This window comes from Monodon monoceros, unplaced genomic scaffold (assembly GCF_005190385.1).
Source record: "Monodon monoceros isolate NGI ecotype Baffin Bay Population unplaced genomic scaffold, NGI_Narwhal_1 Super_Scaffold_21, whole genome shotgun sequence".
Taxonomy (NCBI): Eukaryota; Metazoa; Chordata; class Mammalia; order Artiodactyla; family Monodontidae; genus Monodon; species Monodon monoceros.
The window spans coordinates 126,994,480-127,020,171 of NW_021703778.1; the positions used below are offsets into that span (position 1 = coordinate 126,994,480).

Sequence of the window (25,692 nt, forward strand, 5' to 3'; positions counted from 1 at the left end):
CCGTTTGATTTAGTTTAGTGGCAGAGCAGAATCTAGGCCGTTTGATTCTTAGTCTAGTGTTACCTTCACCAGTGTGATGTGCTAGAAAAGTGCTCCTTGGGAGGACTTGGGAGAAGTGGGATTAGGACACCCCGTAGGCTGTTCTCCATACCGGGACTTAACTTCTCAGCTATAGAAGGAGAAGACTAAGGATGTAATAGGGACAGAGAAGACAGGGGCTAGAAAACAGATTAAGTCTCTAAATCAAGAGTGGACAATTGCAGCTGGTCCTGAGCAGCTACAAAGGGAAGCAAGAGGACAGCTGCAAATAGATTTTGAGAGTAACAAATAATGGTAAAGACTCAAAAGTTAAACTCGTGACTTAGAGAAAAAGACAGTGAGTCTAACTAAAAGTTTTAGGAAAATTACAGAATTTCAACACATGGGCACAGCAATCAATCTACCCAGGGCAGAGGTCTTTCTATTTATTAAAATGTGTGTAACTGCACAGCAATAGTTCGGATGACTACTGGGCAGAATAGAGATAGGGTAGAGATTTGGACATCGTGTTGAAATATACTAAAAATATACTAATGCACAATTTACTAAGAAAAATTAAGAATACAGATCTACAGATGTAACTCCAGAGCCCGGAAGCACCTAACTCCTTTCTTAACTGCCTCTCCAACCCCTTAACTCAGGAATTCAAGTCTCACAAGAATGCATCTGGCTGGAATCTAAATCCCAGTGGAAATGAGTCTGGAAGATGTATTTTAGTCTTGCAGCTTTGCTGTAAGGGAAGGCACAGTAAAAGGAGTGTGGAGCAGCGAGGAGCCAACCTGCCGCATCCCCCACCAAGCATGCTGGGTGCCCGGGGCAGCGAGTGCTGGGGAGCCTGTGGAGAGCAGGCTTCCTGGAGGAAGTGGTATCTACACCGGAAGTGAGCTGGCAGTTTTAAGTAACATCACCGCGAGTGAGAGGCTCATGAACGATCTGCAAGACCAGACGAAGGCTGCAGAGAATCACAGAAAGAGGCAGCAGGATGTCCTCCAGCCACAGAAGAACCAGACCAACCTGGAGAGGGAATTCTCCTACCACCTGAACCACGGCATCCAACAGATGAGAGTGGTGAAGGAGCAGTGTGAAGGACCAACAGAACTCACTAAAACCAAATGAAGCTGTAACTCCACAGACCTGAACAGAAAAAAAAAAAAAAAAGACCAAAACCAGCAGCTCTGACCCTTGGCCAGGCTCAGTCTGGGCCACAGGAAGCAAGCCCGCCACAGCTGCCACAGGACCGCGGAAACAGGTCCAGCAATGTGTGCCTCAAGTACCAGCCCCTGTTCTGAGACAGCTTTGGATCTGAAGAAATACGAGGAAACCAATAGATTCAGGTTGTCAGCTAGGAGGAGCCTCAGAGGGGTATCCTGGGGTCGCCCCAGGGGCCAGGACGAGAGCAGTGTTGAAGATGACGAAAATGTGCAGGGAAGAGGTGTTGGGAAAGGGGAAGAACTCAGCTAAACCCTGCAGGTGGCTAACCCACTGGTGAGCCAGAAAACCCAGAGACTGGGGGCCTGAGCTGGACCAGCTTGTTAGCAGTGAAGGTCAGGAGGATGCTGATGAGGAAGGGAGACCCCAGCAAAAACTGGGAGGAGATGTGACTACAGCACAGATGAGAATGAGGCAGACCCTGAAAATTAAGTGGGCAGCTCCTGCAGAATGAGGAAAACCTAAATGTCCTAATACTGAAGAACAGAAAAGGGACATCATACATTTACTTGGGATAAAAGTAGAATCACACACTTCAAGTGAGGACTGCACAGAGATTACAACAAAATATTCATGTGAAATTGAATACTAAACATAAAAAAGTACCTAAAGCAGTTAAGAAACTAAAAAACTAAACAACTTTATCCCCCAGCAAAGCAAAGTTTATTGAAAATTAGCTAACAGATATTCCACCATCAATATTGGTCATTCCTTACCTCTTAGGTTCATCTGATGAGCTGGTGTGCCACTGGATTCTTCTTTGCTCTTATAGCAAGAAACAGATGTGTCTTTAAAGGTGCACCAGTACTGCTTGTAACCTTTTAGAGTCAGCTTTTTTGGCCTATGTGTCAAACAGAATTAGAAGGAAAAAAAAAAACACTTTTGAAATAACTTTATCAATGCTATGTTTTAGCAGCAAAGTTTCACAATGTTAAAAGTCTGAGACCAAGTTTTACATATGCTGAATTCAGTTCCCTTTTGGCCAGTGTGTTATATTCAATGTTGCTCTTGCTGGATTTGCCCCTCCTTTCTCAATCTACTCAGGAAGATCTTACAGTGAGTGGGCAGAGGAAGACAGTAAGGCAAACATTCCAGTATTTCTGTCAGTTGTAGCTGTCCCTATCACTAGCAGGTCACATGGAAAGCATAGGAAAATAAAGGTGAAGTAAATGTCAATGATTGGAAGGTTCCTAAGTCCTGTAATTACCTGCAAGTTCATGATGTCCATAGGGCTGCCTTTGGAGCCTCTCTAAACAAGCAAGTTTACCTGGCAAGACTAAAGTGAGGGAAGTGCTTATCTCTCAGGCATGTATTTCAGTGGTGACTTAATAACTTGTCACTCCAATGTCAAACAGGAAGCATGAGGAAGAGAGGATAAGGAAAAGTGCAGGTAGGTAAAAAAGGTGTGTAAAGGGAGAACAAAATAGGGTAGGGAGCAGCATTTGAAACTGTGCCATTAGCTCAGAAATGTTACATATGTGGAGCTGTTATATGTTCACCTACAGTAAATGGTTTATTCCAAAATGGCTTTATATCTTATATTCCACATCACCTCCTTTCCTCTTTCTGCCTTAATGCCTAGCGCTCTTGATTCTGTGGAGTATGACTAGACCGACGGTTTAAAAGTCTAGATAAGATACACTGGAACCTTGTTATAAAATGTCCCATCACCAAATGAATAGAATTCAATAGATTCTGGGGCTCTAAACAAAGAAACAGCCACTGACAATAGCAGTTCATCATGTACTGCTTTCACCCAGACGGGATGCTTTATACTGATATGCCACTGTATGTTTCAGAATCTGCATGATGCAATCCATCTAGGTTTACACAATCTCCTCCCCCACCTTAAGGAAAATGTTTATCAGATAAAATAACTTAGTAAGTACTGCAATTTTAATTTGGTAAAGATGGTTATTTTCCCTCATTTGCCAGTCAGAGTAAATTTCAAAAATGTGAACGTGGCTATAAAACTGACATTTATTCATTAATATTTGGAACTCCTCCCCTTTTGTACTTACTTGAAAACTTTAATATAGTCAGCAAGTTCAGGAATGGAAGTGATGTCCCCCTAGGAAAAGAATTAAATCATTTTTTTCTCATGAAAAAAAAATCTGAAACTCTACTGTTTAGTATCTGATATCAAGAACCAGCTTAATTCAGTAAATAAGGAAAATTACATAAAATACAGATTATAAAGATTTTAAAGGTACAATCATATGGTCACATAGTACAATGGTATTTTCAAATGGCATAAAAAGCTATTAAAAATCTGATCAAAATAGCAATTTATTACAACCCACAAATACTGTTGATTTTAATATAGCTAAAACTGCTTATAGCTGCATATGGAACTTTTGTAACTCGTAACAGTCCTTAAAATAGTGTTTCTTCCGTAATAACTAACACCTAAGCATTTAAAAATTTTCCTGAGATCTATTTTTCTCTTCTTTTTGTCATATTTCAAATTTGGAGATCACTAAATGGATTTTACCATGACTTGAGATTAATTTTTCCTCTGAAGAAATATTCTCCCTCTACTTGTAAGAGAATGTGCAGACTGTCAAGATCTATCTTTACTGTGTTGGAAGCACTAGACACTAGAACAATATTAATGTTAAAAATTTCCCTGAAAGTTTCTGGAAAATTGATGTCTGTATTTTCTAAAGCACTAAATATTTCTCTGTATCCCCCAAACAGTGCATGAAAACCTAATTCCACAGCAAGGTATAAACATCTGTTCAAACTCAATCAGTAGGTAAAAGATTCACCCTACCAAAACTGTTGATGTTTTACCCCCTTCCAAAGTAATCTCCAGGTCTGAAAGGGCAGCATCAACTTCATCCACTTCTTTGTCACTGTTGTTCAAATGATTCTCTGATGTCATGATCGACAACTTATTGATATGATACTGAAACCAGAAGTGATATTTTATTTAAATGATTGTTCTAACTATAAATTTTAAAATGAGATATTATCTGTATCTATACTGTCTTTCATCACCTAATCTGAAAAGCTAAACGTCTCTAAGAATTAGAAGGATAGGAAAATAATGGGCATGGCACCTGAAATCAATGTCCTAAACCTGCTAATAAATGTTTACTCAAAAAAGCAGGGTCCCTGGACAAATACAAATGAATTCAGTTTGGGTGTCCCTAGGATTTAGAGAGTTAACACCTCTCCCACTGAACTCTACATGAGCAGAGACTTTTTTAAAAAAAGAATAAATTTATTTATTTATTTTTGGCTGCACTGGGTCTTCGTTGCTGTGCACGGGCTTTCTCTAGTTGTGGCGAGCGGGGGCTACTCTTCGTTGTGGTGCGCAGGCTGCTCATTGCAGTGGCTTTTCTTGTTGCGCAGCATGGGCTCTAGGCACGCGGGCTTCAGTAGTTGTGGCTCGTGGGCTCTAGAGCGCAGGCTCAGTAGTTGTGGCGCACAGGCTTAGTTGCTCTGTGGCATGTGGGATCTTCGCGGACTAGGGCTCAAACCTGTGTCCCCTGCACCGGCAGGTGGATTCATAACCACTGTGCCACCGGGGAAGTCCACGAGCAGAGACTTTTAAGTGTCTTTTTTCCTCCACTGCAGTATTCCACGTCTAAAACACAGGCTAGAACCAACAAGTATTGGATGAATGAACAGAATATGCGTAAGGTCTTCTGTAGAAATGGATTAATATTGGTTACCCTATATTACTACTATTATCCAGCAGAGGAAATTTAGTTATCACTATTATGCTGAAAACTAAAGTTCCACTTTCCCCCATCCTCAATTCAATGCTGAAAACCTGATCAGAGAGAGATGACATTTACCTTCTCATTCATACATTAGAATAAGGTAGAATACGTTTATATGTGAATACATATACCACCACTGACACACATGAATACTCCCATATACATATATGTATATATATAATGAGTAGTGATAACTCCTCCTATATGTAGATAGAAAGATCTTTGGGTATAGAACTAGTCATGATTTTAAATACACTTAGGTAAGTGGTTTAGAACAAATATTAACGATTAGATTTTGATGCTAAACTTTAGAGAGGTTTTATACAAAGTTAAGCAGAACTTTTAAATCACTTAATCAGTTACCTTTCAAAGCACTAAGTAGCAATCCATATTTCTGAAGGATTCATTCACTGAATACAATCTATTCATGGGAACGTTTAGTGAACTAATCCCGAGGCCAAATATCAATGTTCCTCTGTATTTTAAGATGTAGTGAATTAGTAATGACTACTCTCTGGCTGTATCTTCGGTTGTGCTGAAATGAGATCCTTATCTTGGTAGAAATTTTCATATTCACAAATCATGAAGGAAAAGGCAGGGTGAGGCCCCCAGGCAGTGGCCGCAAATATCAGAGCATATTAAGAAGCATATGGAGAGCTGGTTAAAAATATAGATGCTTAGGTTCGTTCACCCCCAGAGATTCTGATTCAGCAAATATGGGGTCCAGCCTGGAATCTGCATTTTTACTAAGTGCCTTAGATGATTCTGATGCAAAAGGTCCTTCTGAGTTATACTGGAGAAATCCTGGATGTGAATGGGACTGGTCATAAAATCCAGTTTTGATTTCAAAGGGGCATGGAGTATCTGTTAAATGTTACAATACATGATTGGACCTAAATACTTGAAAAACAGTGTTACTAACTTACCTAATTTAATTTTTTTTATCCACAGCTTCTTACTTTGAATTATTTTGTTTCTTTTTACTATTGTAGACTTAATTTACACAAGGAACCAGAAGCTCTAAGGAGAGAATAGTTCAGATTGTAACCTATGTCTAAAATAAAAAACCCTAGGCATCTACTTGCCATACTTTCAGAGTTTCCCCCTTCTTGTACTGGATGGCTTCCAAGAGGCTTTGGGTCAGTCTCTTGGAGGGCTTCCAACAACTCAGGGGATTTGTAGCCCAAAATTGTCTCAATGAAATCTATATTCTAAAATGGTCCAGGAAAGCTATGCTTTGGGGCATTCAGTCTCCATGAATTAAAATCCATGGTTCTGAGGTGTTTTTCACTGAATTGAAATGGAATATCTAATGTTTATTGGGTTGGGGTGGGAGTTGGGCAAAGCTGAAGAATGATCCCATTTCTATGACAGTATGACTGTGTGTATACTCATTCAACAAATATTTTTTGAACACCTAAGTGCTGGGATATATCTGTTGGCTTTTTTTAAAAATGCATTATTTTTATAATAAAAAGATAAGAAATACTATATAAGAAAACCCGTGGTTTTCCCCACATACATTTTACATGTATTATTATTCTGTCATTAGCAAAACTTTCACTAGAAAATTATGAGCCCATACTCTAAGTGAGAAAGATGTAGAGAGAACACTATATAAAACCAAGTGAGATAACTCTGAACAAAATTGCTCCAGAATTTAATTAAAGAATCTTCAGGTAGTCTGAATCACCCACAAACACAATATGAGAGTCTTAACTGATTAAGCATGTCTCTAGAAAATAAACTAATTCATCTGTCATTACCAATTTTCCCTGTCTGAGCTTCATTTTGATTCCCTTCTTTCAGTGTGTAAAACTAAGGAGAAATGAGCTGCTCTTCCTCTCTAAAGGACAACTTTTTTGAGTCTTAACTGAGAAACTCTTCTGGGTACATAAAAACATTTGGAAGATTGAGGGCATTTTTATTTGTGTTCTAAGGAAAAAATTAAATCACTGTGATAGTGAAAGATATTCATAACTGAATGTCAACCTTGCTTCCAGTACTTAAATAGAATTCCGCCATAATCTGAGAACACTCGCCAAAGCCTCACGCAGATATCTGAAACTATTAATCTAGAAAAATTAATCTAGTGATCAATCAGACCTCAGTGTCTCCAAGAATGATTTGTGGATGCCACCTTAATGTTACTTTACCAGTGGGAACAGCAGTAATGAAGTGGGCAATTAATTTTTTAATAAGCCCTACTGTAATTCTGAAACAGGTGGTAAGCAAGAACCACATTTGGAAAAATACTAGTTTAACATTAGCTACCTACTTCTTAAGGATTACCATTCTAAAAACTTATCTATGTTTAGTTTCACTAGTCTCTTAAAATTTTATCATCTTAAAAGGTATTAATTTCTGCCATAGCCCATTTTACAAATATTACCATCCCCAGTTATTTATCAAGTTATGCAAAGCTTCATTTCAGAAATCTGATTCTTAATATAGATTTTATTTCCAGGGGAAAATTGGACAGTTTTAAGCTTATATACATCTAGGGGTGGAAGGATATTTTTCTCCTACAGGATATAGAAAAGTAACTATTAAGTATACCACTAATCTCTTACATAAGACAAAAATTAAATTAAATTCACACATATTTTGCCTTCTAAGTGTCTGTTCACTTTCTACATAGCAAAAAGTAAAACACTACCTATCAGAATGCTACTGGAATTACTATGCCTCTTTACCATTTAAATAATTCCCTACCCTTTCCCCTGAAAAGTCCCATTTACCAATACTCGCCACTACCTGCAAGGCTGCAAACATCATCATTTCTTCTTCGGTGCATTCAATTTCTTCCAAGAGAATAGCCCATTTGGCCTGCTCATAAAGCTGATTAATTCTGATTGCATCATACTGCAGCAAAAGAGACACAATTCTTTTGTAATATATTACCTTTTACATTAACAATAAGGAAAAAAGCTACCTATAGGGTTACGTATCCCTAAATATATCCACATCTAATTTTTCATTAAAAATGGCATTAAAATATGCCATAAGATTTTTACATATTCAGTATGAGAAGCAGATTCTGTATGTTATTTTCCAGGGAAAAAAACATTAGGTATTACAGACCTTAATAAAAGGAATTTAACTTGAAGACATTAAAGTAAGGTAGAACTGACTGTTTTTCAGTATTGTTGTTGCAATTTACCACACTAACATGCCATAATCAGACAGTAAATTAATTGTTTCGGGGAACATCTTGCTCACTGTGGAAAAGCATACCCAGACAAAAGTGGCAGGTCCTTGGAAACAGTAATTATTTTAAGAATCCAAAATAGAGGGCATACACAAACACACATAAGCACACACACACATTTGTAGAAAAGATTTACTTAAATGTTACTGAATTATCCATTTAGTTACGTTAATAAAAATCAATTGTAATACTGTAACAATACTATCTTAGAATGGTAACAAAATACATAGCCCCCTCCCACCCCATGCAAATATAACTATGTTCCCAGAACAGCTTTGGCTTTACCAAAATTAGGTATGATATAGCCTAAAAAGGGATTTAAATGACTTTTTGTAATTCTACTATATACATTTTACTGTTGTATGAAGAATTATTTAAGCACATAATTTAAAATGATAAATATATACATTAAAATCTAGGCTATAATCTAGACATGAAAAGGATGAGAAGCAGATAAGAGAGGTCCCCTCAACCCGCAAGGATGACAAGAAAGCAAAAGACTCAAATCTCTGTGCCATGTGTTTTCTGGGGGAAAACATTCCAGATCTCTACAGCAAATTTAAATCTTATCAGAAAGGCAAAGTACTTCAGTAGCACAGATGATGCCAACCGTCTGATAGTAAAAACATATTACAATGTTTGGCTATTAAACTGAGAGAAATATAGACTTAAAAAGAATTTTTTTTGAAGCAACATCTTCTGGGATATATAATTATGTACAGTTGAAGAGAGATGTTAAAAAAAAAAACACATAAACTAACTTTACCAATTCCGTAGTACCTAACTAGTTCCTTTAAAATACAAATCAACCAAAAATTCAATTATTTAACAAAAAGAAAAGGGTTTAGTTATGCTTCCAACTTACTAAAACAACAGACTACTTTAAAATACAGGTGCCTTTGTCCAAAGCTTTGAGTTTTTAATATTATTCAGGACTTGCTATATATATCCAAACAATTCCTTACCCCACCAACTTCCAAAAAGCAAACAAAAAGGAACAAAAGAGATCCCTCTAAACCCTCGGTACCTTTGGATTCAAATCAAAAAAGCTGTAATACTTGAATCGGAGCAGCAAGGCCTCATTTTCCTTCACATCCTGTTCCATGAGAGATCTTGAAGAATCAAGCCACCTGGACAAATTAACAATAGTGTAACAGAGCAAGACAAAATTAATTCTACCTCTATGTGGATAAAGAAATTCTTAAATTGTATCTATACTTTAAAACTTACTCTTGGTTGGGCGGGATAAATTAGGAGGCTGGGATCAACATATACACACTACTATTTATAAAATAGATAACCAACAAGAACCTACTTTATAGCACAGGGAACTATATTCAATATTTTGTAATAACCTATAAGGGAAGAGAAGCTGAAGAAGACTATATATACATATATACATACACACACACACATATATACACACACACATATATATAAGTGAACCGCTGTGCCGTACAATTGAAACTAACACAATAGTATAAATTAACTATAACTTCAGTAAAAAAAAAAAACAAAAAAAACTTGTAAAGTAATTGGTAAACAGCAAAAAAACAAAACAAAACAAAAAACTTACCCTTGGTTGATTTTTGCTTTGTCAAGAAGGGCTTGAGGCTTGAACATTTTGGCCAAGATTTCCGGTGACGTTACTGGCTGACTGACAGCAAGTATACCAGGGTTGCCTTCTGACAAAGCACTGTCACCGAACCAAGCAGAAGTTGGTGACAAGGGGCTTCCATCATGAGCATCGTAAGTGGGGGTCATTGTTTTACTATAAAGTCCTGGGCTTGAATATATACTTCCTAATAAATAACATGAAAAACAGGTAGTAAGTATGAAGTATAGTTATCTTAGTTTTCAGTAATACATGCTATAATGATATAAAGCATACTGAGAAACACAAGCTTCATTCTGGAAGGAAAAGCTTTAGTACATTATTTTACCTCTCTTAAAAACAAGTGAAATTAACTTCACTTGTATAACATGTATAACAATAAGGTCAAAAAATATAACTAAGTTGGAAACTCTAGGGAAAAAATCAGTTCAATAGAGTTAGAATATAAGTTAAGGATATTGCTGAAGCAGATAGACCAACACTTTTGTTTTTTAATTGTGCCAAGGCTCACCTTTCAGAGGGCCAATGTAAAGAACATCAGTGCCTATAGAAAAGGAAAGAAAGGAATTCAGAAGGTAAAGAAAGGCAATAATAGAAGACAGAAACAAAGAATGAAAATGAAAAGAAAATGGGAAGAAGAAAATACAGATTTTTTCCTAATTGTGAATCATAAACTGAAGTAAATATTCCAAGTGTATTTAAGAGTAAAGAACCTTAGAAGCTATAATCTAAGTAAAACAAGTTTTGTCCAATTCAGAACAATGAGGTTGGGCCTCCCTGGTGGCACAGTGTGTTAAGAGTCCGCCTGCCAATGCAGGGGACACGGGTTTGAGTCCTGGTTTGGGAAGATCCCACATGCCGCAGAACAACTGGGCTCATGTGCCACAGCTACTGAGCCTGCGCTCTGGAGCCCACATGCTGCAACTACTGAAGCCCACGCACCTGGAGCCTGTGCTCCACAACAAGAGGCCACCGCAATGAGAAGCCCGTGCACCACAATGAGGAGTGGCCCCCGCTCACCGCAGCTAGAGAGCCCTTGCAGCAATGCAGCCCAATAAATAAATAAATATTTTTTTAAAAGTCATTAAAAAAAAAGGTTGTGCTCTAGTCATGTGTTAGTGACAAACATGTATACATTTATCACCCTTTGTAATCACTGTACCCTGTTTTAAGACGGCTCAATGTAACTGAATAAATTCACATAAATTAAGGGAATAATTTTCTCAGTGAATAGCTAAACTGGCTCCAACAGATTTACAAATAAAGTATTCGAGCAAAGGGATATATAAATATTGCCCTAGAAAGAGGCTAACAAGGTGCATTTTATAATTAAACCCCTGAAGCTGTAGAGATACTGTCTTTTTAATCTGCTTTCTCAGTGTTAAAGGGCTAGGTATGTAGTAGAGGCAACATTAAAAAAAATTGTTGAATTAGTCCACTGATGATCTATCCTCTGTCATTTAGACTACAAAAATTAAGGAGATTAAATTAAATTAAGACTTTAAAAAAATTCAGAATGACATTAAGTAAAAGCACCCCTTCAAAGTTCTAACTCTGTTAATATATTTTATCCTGTAGTCATAATTTTAAAAAAGAAAATGTGTAAATGGGTGTCACACTGTTAATGGATGATGTTAATGGAATGGCTGTTTTCCTTGCCTAATTTAGGAATATGCTTAGGAATTTCTCTCCTTTCATCTCTAATGACATACCACCCCCAAACACACAATGATAGAAACAATTACCTATGAAAAAGTGGTGGTAATGCTAGAGATTTTTGAAGTTGTCAAGATGGAGTCTAGGAAGAGAACACAAAGTGGAAAAAAAAAAAAATCTCTTACTAGCCTCCGGGTATCTGATTTGATACCCCTAAATGTATTCTCCCAATGGATACTTAAAACAACTTGTAGAATGTGAACATTGTTAAATAAGCAACAAAGAAAGCTGTGAATGCTCCTTTTCAGCCTTCAAGGAAGAACACTGGGATATTTAGTTGTACCTTTAAAAGCAAGAACCTTAAACTACAAGGGCATTTTCTGAAAGAGTTACTTATTAAAAGGGCTGAAAACATTACTCCAGCTCATCTGGGCCAAGAATAATTCTGCTATAGGGAGTATACATGTAAATGCGGTGTGGAAAAATAACATTACCTTCTAGGCAGAATCTTCTCATTGTTTATTTCAAAGATCTAGCAAACGAATCTTTTACTAAATATGTCAGAATACTGACTGAAAATTCACTCCTGGTATGAACTATAATTACTATTCAGAACTGAGTAAAGTCAGAATTGATTTATAAACTTCTTTATGAAGTTTCTAAAACAGAAAATATATTCCCCTACATTACACATCATTTAATAGAATCAGCCACCCAATCAATTCCCTTCCCTCTTATTTACCTATACTTTGTGTAATCTACACATCGTATCTGATCACTTCATTTTTCCCATTTGTTCTTTTTTGTTAGGCAACCTACAGTAATAACTCATTTAATGTTCCCAACAAACCTACTATTGTCATTTCAGAGGAGCAAACTGAGGCAAGGAGAAGTTAATATACATGTCCAATGTCAAGAGCTATTAAGTTGCAGAGCCAAACTGTAAATCAGCAGTCTGACTGCAGCTAAATACACTGCCTCCCAGGTACCGTAACTTATTTAAGCCATTCCCAGTTGGTGTGCATTTATTCATTTTAGCGTTTTATTATCGATGTCACCACTGCTATTGCAAACAGTGCCTTCCAATAAACAGTTCTGTACCTATTCCCCAATTCTAGCAGCATTGCTGGGTCAGAGGGTATGTGTGTTTAAGTCCCAGTTGAGTGATAATCCCAACCAGCCTGTATTCGTGATTGCCCAATTTAAGCCGTATTTGAAGCAGAAAACTAATACAGGGTAAGATGAAGTAGCAATAAAATATGAGTTTGCTGAACAACATGCAATGATAACTTAAAAACTATAAGGATGAGAAACAAAGACTTCAATAAGCACTACAGTCTTGGGACACCTACTATAAATATTAAAAACCCAATGTAACCTAATAGCTCCTGAGAGTATCCCTATATTTTAATACAGTAGAATCTGCCTCATAACTTCGTGATTATATACACATATATCCTTTTTAAAAAAATACTAAAGTATTTAATAACTTAAGAAAATTTTCCATCAAGGTATCTAGCTCATACCATACTTAGAAAACACATTACAGGTGAATTAAAAATATGAATATTGATATTACAGATAAATTAAAATATATAAATATGAAGTAATTATAAAAGTATTAAAAGGAAATACAGAAAATTTTCTGTAATATTTGTGAAGATTTTATTAACAGTGAAAACAGAGAACTACAAAATAAATGCCAGATTTGACTACATAAAAATGTAAGACTTCAGTATAGTAAAAAAGAGCACAGACAAACTTAAATACAGAAGCTATACTGGCAGTATAGGGAAAATACTTACCACATCAAAAGATTAGTATCACTAAAACAAAAACACAGATAAAATGGACAAAGTCCATAACTGAAAATTAAGAGAAGAAACAGGAATGGCTAATAAATACATGAAATATTATTCAACTATTGTTCACACTCAATAATAAAAAAAGTAATTCTGAGATACCTGTCACACTGGCAAACATTTTGTAAAGATTTACAACATTCAGTATTGGGCAGAATGTCGGAAAAGGGGCACTTTCATATACCGTTGATGGGAGTGCAAAACCGTCACCTTCATAACTCTTTCTCGGAGTACAGTCAACCCTTGAAGAATGTGCAACCACATTTGAACTGTGTGCGTCCACTTACATGTGGATTTTTTTCAATCCTAAATACTACAGTACTACGCGATCTGTGGTTGGTTGAGTCTGTGGATGTGGAACTTCGGGTATGGAGGGGTAACTACAGGTTATACACATATTTTCGATTTCGAAGAAGGTTGACCTCCCAACCCCACATTGTTCAAGGGTCAACTGTATGTCTGAATCTTGGAGAAACTTTCTGGAGTATATTTGACAGAAAAATTAGATACTAGTTAGCTAGAGAAACAGTTAAATGTAGTTCTTCTACATGGAAAAATTTGACACTATATACAAAGAAGTAGGGAGACCTCTACTCTGACACACAAAAAGATCACCAAAACATACTGGTCAATGAAAAAAACTCATACTGCAGAACAAATATATAATATATATGTCTCTCATTAATGTTATAAAAACAAAACTAGACATGCAAGTAGATATAAAACATACAGAAAAGGTACTGGCAACTTGTACAATAAATTAAATAAACAATAAATTAAATAAATAAATTTTAAAAAAAATTAATCACGTTACTTTTCATGTGTATATGGGACTTCTTCTCTACAGATAATCAGTCTTCTACATGTCACTATCTTTGTGTACTTTCTTAGGATTTCACATCAGCTCAATTTTTTTTTTTAATTTATTTAACTTTTTTTTTTTTTGGCTGCATTGGGTCTTCACTGCTGCACGCAGGCTTTCTCTAGTTGCAGCAAGTGGGGGCTACTCTTAGTTAACGTGCGCAGGCTTCTCATTGCAGTGGCTTCTCTTGTTGCGGAGCACGGGCTCTAGGCACATGGGCTTCAGTAGTTGTGGCACACAGGCTCAGTAGTTGTGGCTTGCAGGCTCTAGAGCACAGGCTCAGTAGTTGTGGCGTACGAGCTTAGTTGCTCCGCGGCATGCGGGATCTTCCCGGACCAGGGCTTGAACCCGGGTCTCCTGCATTGGCAGGCGGATTCTTAACCACTGCGCTACCAGGGAAGCCCAAATGTTTATTAAACTGCTTGAGTGTAGAAATGTTTTTAATTAAACTGCTTGGGTGTAGACAAATAAAACCTTTTTTTTTTTTTAAATTATTTCACTGAAAACACAGTCACTTCACAGACACAAGAGAGCACACATAGTGTATGATTCCATTCACATGAGGTTTAAGAACTGGTAACACTATTCTGTGATGAGAGAGGCAAACAGTGGCTATTTGGGAAAAGGCATGCGAGAGGCCTTTTGGGGTGTCGGTATCATGTTATATGCTACATCAAGTTCTGGGTGGTTACAAGGTATATACATCTTCAAATATTCATCTGTAATTTAAAATCTGTTCATTTTACTGTATGTAACACCTCAATTTAAAACAAGAAAGAAAAGAAACCCATAGTTACTTACTCTTAAAAGATTTGGAGCTTTCCCTTGTCTTAATTCATTATCTTTTGTCTTCAAATTGTATTTTCTTAAAGCACTATATAAAAGCTCTCACTTGCAATTCTAAGACCAATCCTGACTGATTTCAACCACTCCAAAATCATCCCATAAATATACTTTTCTATGTAGTTCTTTGTCTTAAGAATTAAATGAGTTTCCATTTAAACTAAAAAAATAGCTTAAAGCAGGGATTGTGTCTACTGTCAGATACCTTCATCTATATAGTCAAGTCTAAATCAGATTTTTTACCTTATTCTAATGACAGACACATTCTTTTATTCTCTTTCACCTCCTAATCTGTAGGCTTCTACCACTACTCTTTCCCCTCATTCCCTGCTCCACATTTTACTGGAATTAAATCTGATATTCTTTCTAAAATAACGATTTGTTCATTTTGTAACATATTCAGAAACCAATGACTCTACAATGCACTAGCCTATATATTCCTCAGCCTGACATTAAATACCCTCCAGTGTGATCCAGAAGTTCCTTGGAGGTCTCTCTCCCATGAATTGGCTCAAATGGTTTATTTACGCGTCTTGTACTTTTCTTTTGCCAGGATGTTCTTTGTTAATATCATTCTTTCTACCAGGATTGCCTTTTCTTCCCATCAAAATCCTAGCCACTGGAATCCTAGCTAATTCACAAACTTACCTCCCCAATCCCAAAACTGAATATACCCTATTTGGAATTGCTTTGTCTTCTGAATTCTTATAACATTATTTTCTGCCACACTCATTTAACATTGATGTATTACCTCCTTAAATACAGTACCTGTAATTGTGCTTTTCAACGAGCCTATAAACTACTTAAGAGTAAGGATTGTCTTATTTCTTGGTATCTCCCAAATGTAATCAGTACATGAGTAGTGACATAAAAGTTACAAGGTATGTGACCTTAGACATTCCTAAACTTACTGTGCCATAATATCTTCATCCTTATATGTGAGTAATAACATAATCCACCTCAATGGGTTGCAATGAGAATTAAATGAGTTTCCACGAGTAAAGTGTATGAAATAGGTCTGGGCATACATGACCTCTGTGTTCACTGTGTACTTTCATTACCATCATCATCACCCCAGAACTTAAAAAACCAGGAATGAACTGAATAGTAAAATTAGTTTACTTATTTGCTGCTGGGATCTATCCTAAGAAATGGATTTGTAAATGTGTGGCCAATGGAAACATGGGAAACTAATTTCCTGGGACTAAAGAACCATGTAATCTAATTAATTAGTCATCTAGCTTCTCAAAAGACACTGCCTACGTTCCTATTGCATGCCATATGCTGAGTTGGGTCCTGGTAACAAAAAGGTAAGAAACAGTCTCTTCATGCAGGGGCTCACGATTATTAGGGGAGAACATGTAGTATAATACCAAACACAGAAAAGTCTGGTGACTTATGACAGAAGGATAACCTAATTCAGGTCGGGGAGGTAACAGAAGGAAATCTGAGAAAGCTTCTTAAAGGAGCAACACCTTAAAGGGAAAAGAGAGGCACTAAGAGACCAGCATATGCAAAGCATAGAGACAGTTTTAAGTAACCTGATAAAACCAATAATGCCTTAACTAAATACTGGTGGTTTTCACAAAATACCCAAAAAATGGAACTAAATGCTAAAAAAAAAAAACTGTCCCATTTCCACAAAGCAAAGAACTGAGGCCAGTTAAGGTACTGTCTCCTTTTGACTCTTCCTGAGCAGAGAACCAGCTTTTCTTTTTATTGACGCGACTGCTACCACCTGACATGACGATCTGCACATAACAGACTCTGGTGATGATTTCAAGATTGAGGGAAAAGATGCTGAGGGAGAGTGTTCTTTAACTTGACCACTCTCCTGGCCTACACAGTCCATTTATCCCAATATCAAGAACACAGAGGGAGACCTACTGTATAGCACAGTATATACTCAATATTTTTTAATAACCTATAAGGGAAAAGAATCCGAAAAAGAATATACATATTCTTTTTCTGATTTACACACACACACACACACGTGTATGTGTGTATAAATGAATCACTGTGCTGTACACCTGAAACTAACACTATATTGTAAATCAACTATACTTCAATTAAACACATACACACACACAGAGGCATACAGTCCATGGTTCTCACACTGAGCCCATGCTTAGTCAAAGCCTTACCAGATCCAGGAGTGATAAGAGGCCCCTCTAATTCAAGTGCCTCATCTTCAGACTGGTCATCTAGCTTTTTCTTTTTTTTCTTTGTTGGATCTCTGGGTTTTTTCAATAGAGAAAGCTCTTCAGGGTGTCTGATATCTGTTAAAATAAAATAACATTATTTTACTAGCATAACAGAAAATTTAAACACATCACACTTGGTAAATCTGTTAATCCATTCAAGAAAAGAATTTGTAATTTCCTTCTGTGTATGTGTGTGTTTGTGTTTTGCCAGATACTAATGCTATGCAAAAGGTTGGAGTATGACACTTTTAAAGACAATATACCAAAGCACTCTTAATTCATAACTATCCAATAAATGTAGTTACCTCAAAGTGGAAAGATAATAATCTACTAGGGTACAGAAAGAAAATACTGGAACTCTTATTTACATATTTTTAAATACAAAACTGTAAGAAATTAAGGTTTATATTATATGGTAGCCCTCATTCATTCTGTATGCCATAAGTTAACACAAGATATGTGAAGTAAATGTAAAGAAAATATTTTCCCATCATTACCAAATCTCAAAATTTTAGTCGACTCAAACTTTTCTACCTTGATATCAAATGGCTACAAGTTTTTGTGTTTATTCTATTCGTTTTCATGTGAAGAACCTGATGAGAAGCAAAATGGTTACAGGAAAGTAACAAAAAGAATTAAAATGACCCAAATAAGTATAAATATCACATTACATATTATATACCATGTTCATAAATTGCAAGAATGGTTAAGAAGTCAGTTCCCCCAAAACTTAGCTAAAGATTCAATGGAATTCTAATCAAAATTCCAGCTTACTCTTTTGAACAAGTTGATTGTAGAATCGTTCTCATTTCCTTATAAATTTTATAAGTCAAAGCAATTTAAAATAAAGCTGGAAGACTTATACCACCTGATTTTAAGACATCATAAAACTACAGCAATTAAAACAGTGCAATTACTGGCTAAATGATAAGACGTATAAATGAATGGAATACAAGAGAGGACCCAGAAACAAACCCAGATACAGGCGGTCAATTATTTTGGACAAAGGCGTCACAGCAATTCAAGGGAAAAGGGAAATCTCTTCAATAAACAGTGCTAAACAAGAGATTCATGTATTTTTCTAAAAGAACGTTAGCCCTCACCTAACACAATGTGCAAAAATTAATTCTAAATGTATCATAGACCTAAAAGAAAATTTAAGTAGACAAAGATTTCTTAGACAGGACACCCACACCCCCCCATAAAAAAACTGCCCTTTACTACAAGAAAACACCACCACCACCACCCTGCTCCTTGAAAGACTGTTAAGAAAACAAAAGGCAAGCTGTGTATTGGGACAAAATATTCACAAAATATGCATATCTGACAAAGGAGTTGTATCCAAAATACATAAAGAACCCATACAACTCAATAATAAGCAGACCAGTGGGCTAAAGAGTTGGACAAGCACTTCACCAAAGAATACAAAGAATAAACAAGAAGCATATGCGAAGATGCTCAACATTACTGGTCAGGGAAGTGCAAATTAAAACCACAGCACACATATACACCCATCAGAGTGGCCAACATTAATAAAACTGATAATACCCAGTGTTGGTGAGGATGTGGAAGAACTGGAACTCTCATAACCAGCTGTTGGGAATGTGAAATGAGAATTTCTGAAAACACTTAGGCAGTTCCTTATAAAGTTAAACATATACAACTCAGACACTCCACTCCTAGTTGTTTACTTAAGACAATGAAAAGCATATTTGTAAGCTTTACTCACAAAAGCCAAAACTGGAAATAACCCAGCTGGATAAACAAAATGTGATCCTTTCATATCAGCGGAATACTAGTCTTACAATGTAACACAACTCATCAGTAAAAAGAAACAAACTATTAATACATGCAATAACCTGAATGCATCTCAAAATCATTATCTAAGTGGAAGAAGCCAATTAGAAAAGGGTATATACTGCATGATTCCATTCACAATATTCCAGAAAATGATAACAAATCTATAGTGACAGAGCAGAGCAATGACTGTTAGGCTAGAGTTTGAGAGCTAATGGAAATGTTCTATATCCTGATTGTGGTAGTTTCAGAGATGTAAGCTTCTGTCAAAACTCATCCAACTGTACACTTTAAATGGGTGCAGTTTATTGTACATCAATTATACCAAAATAAAGTTAATTTAAAAATAAAGAGGGTAAGGAGAGGGAGAGCAAAGAAAAACAGTAAAAGAAAAAAGCAGCAAAAAAAAGAAGCACTAGGTCGTATCTCACAGTGTTTGGTGACACTACCCCATATGTCACAGACAACAAAATCCAAGTCGCTGCATAACTTGTAATGATGCAGACTGCTAAGTCACTGGATCAGAATTCGACAGGGGGTAGTTTGTACCTTCAGGAACCCACAGTACTCACTAGATTCAATCCAGCGTCACAAATTCAGGAAGCTTTTTATCAGTAGGGGAACTCAAACTAGGGCGGACCACGCCTGCTGCAGCGCTGATGGGGCACAATTTGAGGCAGAGGCACACGGCCAAACTACCTGGATCTCAGCTCCACTATTTACGAGCTGTATGACTTGCGCAAGCTACTTATTAGCCTGCCAGCATCCAAGTTTCCTCAGCTGTAAAATGAGACTAATACTACCGCAGGAGGTTTTTTGTGAAAATTCAATGATTAATATGGGTAAAGTTTCTTGCACAGGGCCTGACAAGTACTTTGTAAGTATTAATGGATTTTTCCTAATTTTAAAAAGTATACAATTATGGTATAAATTTGGAAATTATGAAAAAGTATAAGACATGTAAAATCTGTTCTTGAAAAATGGAATATGACTATGTGAATCAGTGATCATTTTAATAGATGTATAAAATTGTATTAATATAACATAATTTAACCACTCTTCTAATACTGTGCCCATTATAAATAATGGTTCTACAAACATCTATCTATATACATATTTTTCCACATTTTATTTCTTTAGAAATTCACTGGAATAGAATTACTGGATCAAAGGTTATAATAATTTTAAGGCAAAAATGGAGGAAGATGGGCACTTGTGTTATTTTTTAAGGCTTTACTTTTAAAACAGTATGTTTATCTCCTTGTTTTAATTTACATTTCTTTGATTAATACTGATGTTGTACACTTCCTCATGGGTTTTTAGCCATTTATATTATTTCCTTCCTTCACTCATTTTTCTATTAGATTTCTTCAAAGTTAAATTGCATATAAAGATTAACATGGTAGCAATCACTGAAAACCACACTGAACTTTCTTTTTAATTTTATTTTATATATATCTTGTACCATGTTTAAAAAAGAAATTCAAATAAATCTTTTAATAACTATATGGATTTTTTGTTTCTCTGTTGGTTATTTGATTTTTACTATTAGGAACACTCTGGTACACATTAGGTTTTTGTTTTGTTCTGTATATTTTTTTTTATAAGTTGAGTCTTATTTTTTTAATATTAATTTATTTATTTAGGCTGCACCGGGTCTTAGTTGTGGCACACGGGATCTTCGTTTCAGCATGAGGGATCTTTAGTTGCAGCATGTGGACTCTTAGTTGCAGCATGCATGTGGGATCTAGTTTCCCGACCAGGGATCGAACCCGGGCCCCGTGCATTGGGACCACAGAGTCTTACTCACTGGACCACCAGGCAAGTCCCTTGTTCTGTATTTTACATGCAGTTTTGGGGGGAATATTATTCTGAAACATGAAAATGGAATGAGCAGTAAAATTGTCCTCAACAAATACTTTAGCAGAGAATAGGTGAACGTAACTGCTCCTTACTTATTAATAAATTAATAAATTTGGGCTAAGTACGTCTTAGGTACTAAACAGCAGAAATCACGATAAAAATAAATTCTTAAATTCTGTCACTTTCTTAAAAGCTTCCCTGGCATGTCTTTTCCAAGTTAAAAATAGGACAGCATATTCTTTAGCTAAAGTTACAAAATTATGGGACTTCCCTGGTGGTCCAGTGGGTAAGACTCCCCGCTCCCAATGCAGGGGGCCCAGGTTTGATCCCTGATCCGGGAACTAGATCCTGCATGCATGCCACAACTAAGAGTCTGCATGTCGCAACTAAAGATCCCTCATGCCGCAACTAAGACTAGCGCTGCATGCATGCATGAATAAATAAAGTTACAAAATTAAAAATCACAGATTTTCTTCGGTCTTGTATATTCAAGTTGAGATAGGCTGGGACCTGGTACCCTTTACCAGAGTGCTTGCACCTGGACAAATGTCGGCTGAAGCAACAGAATACATAGAAACTATAAGGGACTAAAAATAGCTGCATGCATGTGCAGTTAGGGCAATTATGAACAATAAGATACAAAAAGGCCACAAACCAACTGCCATTCTGGAGGTGTTGGGAAGCAAAACTAGGGTACTGAGCATGATCCCTACACACAGCACCAAGGGGTGGGCAGACCATCTAAGCCATGGCTCCAGCACAGCCCACCAACCTGCCCCCACCCTCACCCCATTTAAGGGACCAGCCCGCCCTCCTCAGAGAGCCAGGAAGGGGAACTGTTGCTTGTTTCTGCTCTCTTGTGCTGCAGCACAAGCCCCAGTAAAGCCTTGCTGAATTCCTTGTCTGGCCTTTTATTGATTTCTATTGATTAAAGAGTCCAAGGGCACAAGTCGGTAACAAAGTTAACCCATTTACCCTCAAAAGTAACTTTTGGGGTTTGAATCAGTAGCGCTAGTTTCTATCATTAGGTAGATTCAGAAACTCAGAAGGTATTTCAAGCATGTCTTTTGAGCCATATTTATCTAATTAGCAGAAGTGAATCATCATTCCCTAGACTACTTTTAAAAGAAACAAGATTTAACATGCTAAGAGACCTAATGATTTACGGGTTGTACTTTCAATTCTCAGTGTACCCTCAGCTTTGCTATCACTGCCATGTTGGGAGAAAATAAAGGCTTTAGAAAATTCCTAGCTTCTGAATAATCATTTGTCCCCTCTGCTTCGGTATTAAGTGTGGGCAGGGTGGTAATCTCTCTCTCCACCCATTCATTTCCCCAAAGTAAATCATAAACTGGTACAGGGTGAAAAATCTAAAAAGTATGTAGGGACATAAAACTAATCACGCCTGAGAGATATGACACGCTTCTATCACAATTTGCCATTAACAAGTTTAGCGGGAGAGGGGAAAGCAAGCATGTATAATTGGAAAAAGCCTCCTAAATGTTTCTGGTATGTCCTTTCTGCTTGAGAAACACTGCACTACATGATTCATCCTTTGAGATTTTTGTTCCTAGATCATTTCCTGTCAGCTCGCAAGCCAACTATTATTAGAAAAATCAGTATTGTTAACTAGCTTTTTGGTCAGTCATAGGCAGATGAAGCAGCTCCTAACTTGTATGTGCCCGTGAGAATTGCCTGTGATGTAAAAATAATTATATTAAAAATATATGCTTACGCCACACCCCCAGATAATACTCTTAGTGACTCAGGGGTTCCAACAGCTTGTTTTATGAAAGTTCTAGTGATGGATGTTAACGAAACTTACTGTGGTGATCATGTCACAATATATACAAATACTGAATCATTATTTTGTACACCTGAAACTAATATAATGTTATATGTCAATTACATCTCTATTTTAAAGAAAGCGCTATCAGTAATTTTGATTCCAACTTTTCCTTGAGAACTAGTAGCTTAGGGAAAGGGGAGGAGGGAGAAGGACTACATCTTATTTCTCTAATTGGAGCAACGTAGCCATTGGCTACACATGAAGTCTGTGAATAAGTGGTTTTCACTTCATTACAACAATAACAGAAAAAGTGAAGTAAATCCATATAAAATACTATTTCATTGATACAGGAATTTAGGACTTATTATTTACTGTGTCTTATATCAAGGAGAAATTAAACTACTGAATTTAGGAATCTGAATCACATGTGTAAGACTGGACTTGGGGAGGAGCATAAGTAATTAAACAAGGTTTATACTAAAATAAAACACACCTAGAGGACTATGAGTTATAAAAACTTTAAAATAGGCACACCAAAATACAGTGCTATCTTTCCTTTGTGCTAAATTATAGTTCAATAATAAAGATATACTAGCATTATGAGTCACTACACAAAGCAATGATCCAGGATCTATTTATAACAAAAGGATAAACTACATAGCAATAAAATTTAACGTTCAAAATCAACATAATGTTATCAAGTAGAATACAAATCTAGTGGAAGACAGACTAAATAAATTATATAATTATGTAATTATATGTAGTACATATATATATTTCCAAAACTATGGGGCTGAGGAAGTGGGAAACTAAGGAGCAGAGAAGGGTTCTCAGGTAAAATAATAGTCATTTTAGTTTAAAAATAAAATTTTCTGGAGCGTTTCCAGTTAAACATGTATGTTGAGTTTGTGCATTTACTTTCACTCCTTTCCAAAAATCATACCAAAATGTAAAGAAATAAAACATGAACCTAAAAGGACAAAAATAATAGGAGAAAAACATCAGATAAGCAACATCAGAAGAATGCTGAGACAAAAGCCAGATGGGAAAGAAGCAAATGACTTAGCAAAGTGGACAAATAGAAAATCAAGGTGTTTGCAGGAAGTACCAATGGGAAACACACTGACTCACTTGTGCCAAACATCAAGCATGTTCATGTACTGAAAACAGAGAGACAAGAAAAATGAATCCTGCCCCACATCGGATTACACCTACCCCTTAGATATGCACCCTCTAGGATTCCTTACAGGAAAATCTGAAAAGCCCTAGGAAAGAGATCTTTTAGATACTGACATTTGAAAAAGTGTGCTCAATGTCTAAATACCCTGCAAAAGGGTGACAAGCTAAACCCCGTTCAACTAGAGTTTCCTATTAGGTATATGTATGAATGGACAATTAGAATGGACAATCAATGACTGATAGACATTATAGAAAGGACTCTGTGGTAGGCAGAATTCTAGAGATATCTCCTTAAAATTCCTGTCCCTGGTTATACAATCATACGCTAATCTAGGGACTACTGTGAAGAGACTTTGCAAATGGAATTTAGGTTACTGATCAACTGATTTTAGGGAGATTATCCTGAATTCTCTCAGTGGGTCCAGTGCAATCACAGGAAGCCTGCCTAACAGAAGAGAAAGGCAGAAGAGGGAAGCAGAGGAGAGGTCATATAGATTTGAGGAGTAAGAAGAGCTGGACTTGCTGTTGCTGGCTTTGACAAACGAAGAGACCACAAGTCAAAGAATTCAGAAGGCCTGTGGAAGCTAGCAGACAAGCCAAGGGGAGCGTCAGTCCTAGAGCCACAGGGAACCCAATTCTACCATGCAGAATTCTTTCTCAGGGCCTTCAGGAAGGAACAGAGCCCTGCTGACACCTTAATTTTGGCCTTATAAAATTCTAAGCAGAGGATCCAGCTGAGCCATGCTGTGCCCAGACTTTTCACACAGAAACTGTGAGATAATAAATGTGTGTTTTAGGCTGCTAAGTGTATGGCAGCAATGGAAAACTCACAGACCTTCCAATGTGAAAGAGAGCAAATGAAATGAAAAAGAACAACTTAGGGAAACAGAAATAATGCAAAGAACAGAATAGAATAAAACATAAACCTCTTAATTACAAATCTCAAAGATAAGACAATGGCATCCGTGAAAGATGGATAGGATGTTAAAAAATAACCAGAGGGACTTCCCTGGTGGTGCAGTGATTAAGAATCCACCTGCCAAATCAGGGGACACGGGTTCGAGCCCTGGTCTGGGAGGATTCCACATGCCGCGAAGCAACTAAGCCTGTGCGCCACAACTACTGAGCTTGCACCCTACAGACTGTGCTCCGCAACAAGAGAAGCCACCACAGTGAGAAGCCCACGTACTGCAATGAAGAGTAGCCCCTGCTCGCCGCAACTAAAGCCTGCACACGCAGCAACAAAGACCCAACGTGGCCAAAAATTAAAAAAAAAAAAAAGAATTATTATTTTTAATTAAAAAGAAAACAGAGATAAGAAGGGGCTCTTGGATATTAACAAGGGGGAGGAAGGGTCCTTTCCATTTTTAAAAAGATTTTTTTTTTTTTTGTGGTATGCGGGCCTCTCACTGTTGTGGCCTCTCCTGTTGCAGAGCACAGGCTCCGGACGCACAGGCTCAGCAGCCATGGCTCACGGGCCCAGACGCTCCGCGGCATGTGGGATCTTCCCGGACCGGGGCACGAACCCGTGTCCCCTGCATCGGCAGGCCGACTCTCAACCACTGCGCCACCACTTAACTATTTTGTTAAGGTTTAACTTATATAAAGTCTACAACTCTTAAATGTATTCATGAATATCTGGGTAATAAAGATCCAGATAGAAATATAAAACACTGAAAAATAAAATTTGAGAGCCACAATAAAAAAGCAACAGACAAAATATAAAGTCAGGTAAGAGGATCAATCCAAGAACTAATATCAGACTAATTACTAGCAACAAAAAGAAGAAAACAAACACAGGGGAGGAATTAGGGCACATTACTATGAAA

At 36.9% G+C, this 25,692-nt stretch overlaps 1 protein-coding gene across 2 annotated transcripts in view; it reads right to left on the reverse strand.

Moving 5' to 3' along the window:
* The window catches only part of FERMT2 (fermitin family member 2), a 90,203-nt gene that overhangs the window by 10,889 nt on the left and 53,622 nt on the right, over positions 1–25,692 (reverse strand). For both annotated transcript variants that reach the window (XM_029237677.1, XM_029237676.1), the window contains exons 4-10: positions 17,176–17,310; positions 9,770–9,995; positions 9,221–9,323; positions 7,740–7,847; positions 4,025–4,159; positions 3,270–3,319; positions 1,965–2,089 (exon numbers count right to left, since the gene is read on the reverse strand). In XM_029237677.1, coding sequence (XP_029093510.1) covers positions 1,965–2,089; positions 3,270–3,319; positions 4,025–4,159; positions 7,740–7,847; positions 9,221–9,323; positions 9,770–9,995; positions 17,176–17,310 — 882 coding nt within the window. The remainder of the gene's footprint in view (positions 1–1,964; positions 2,090–3,269; positions 3,320–4,024; positions 4,160–7,739; positions 7,848–9,220; positions 9,324–9,769; positions 9,996–17,175; positions 17,311–25,692) is intronic.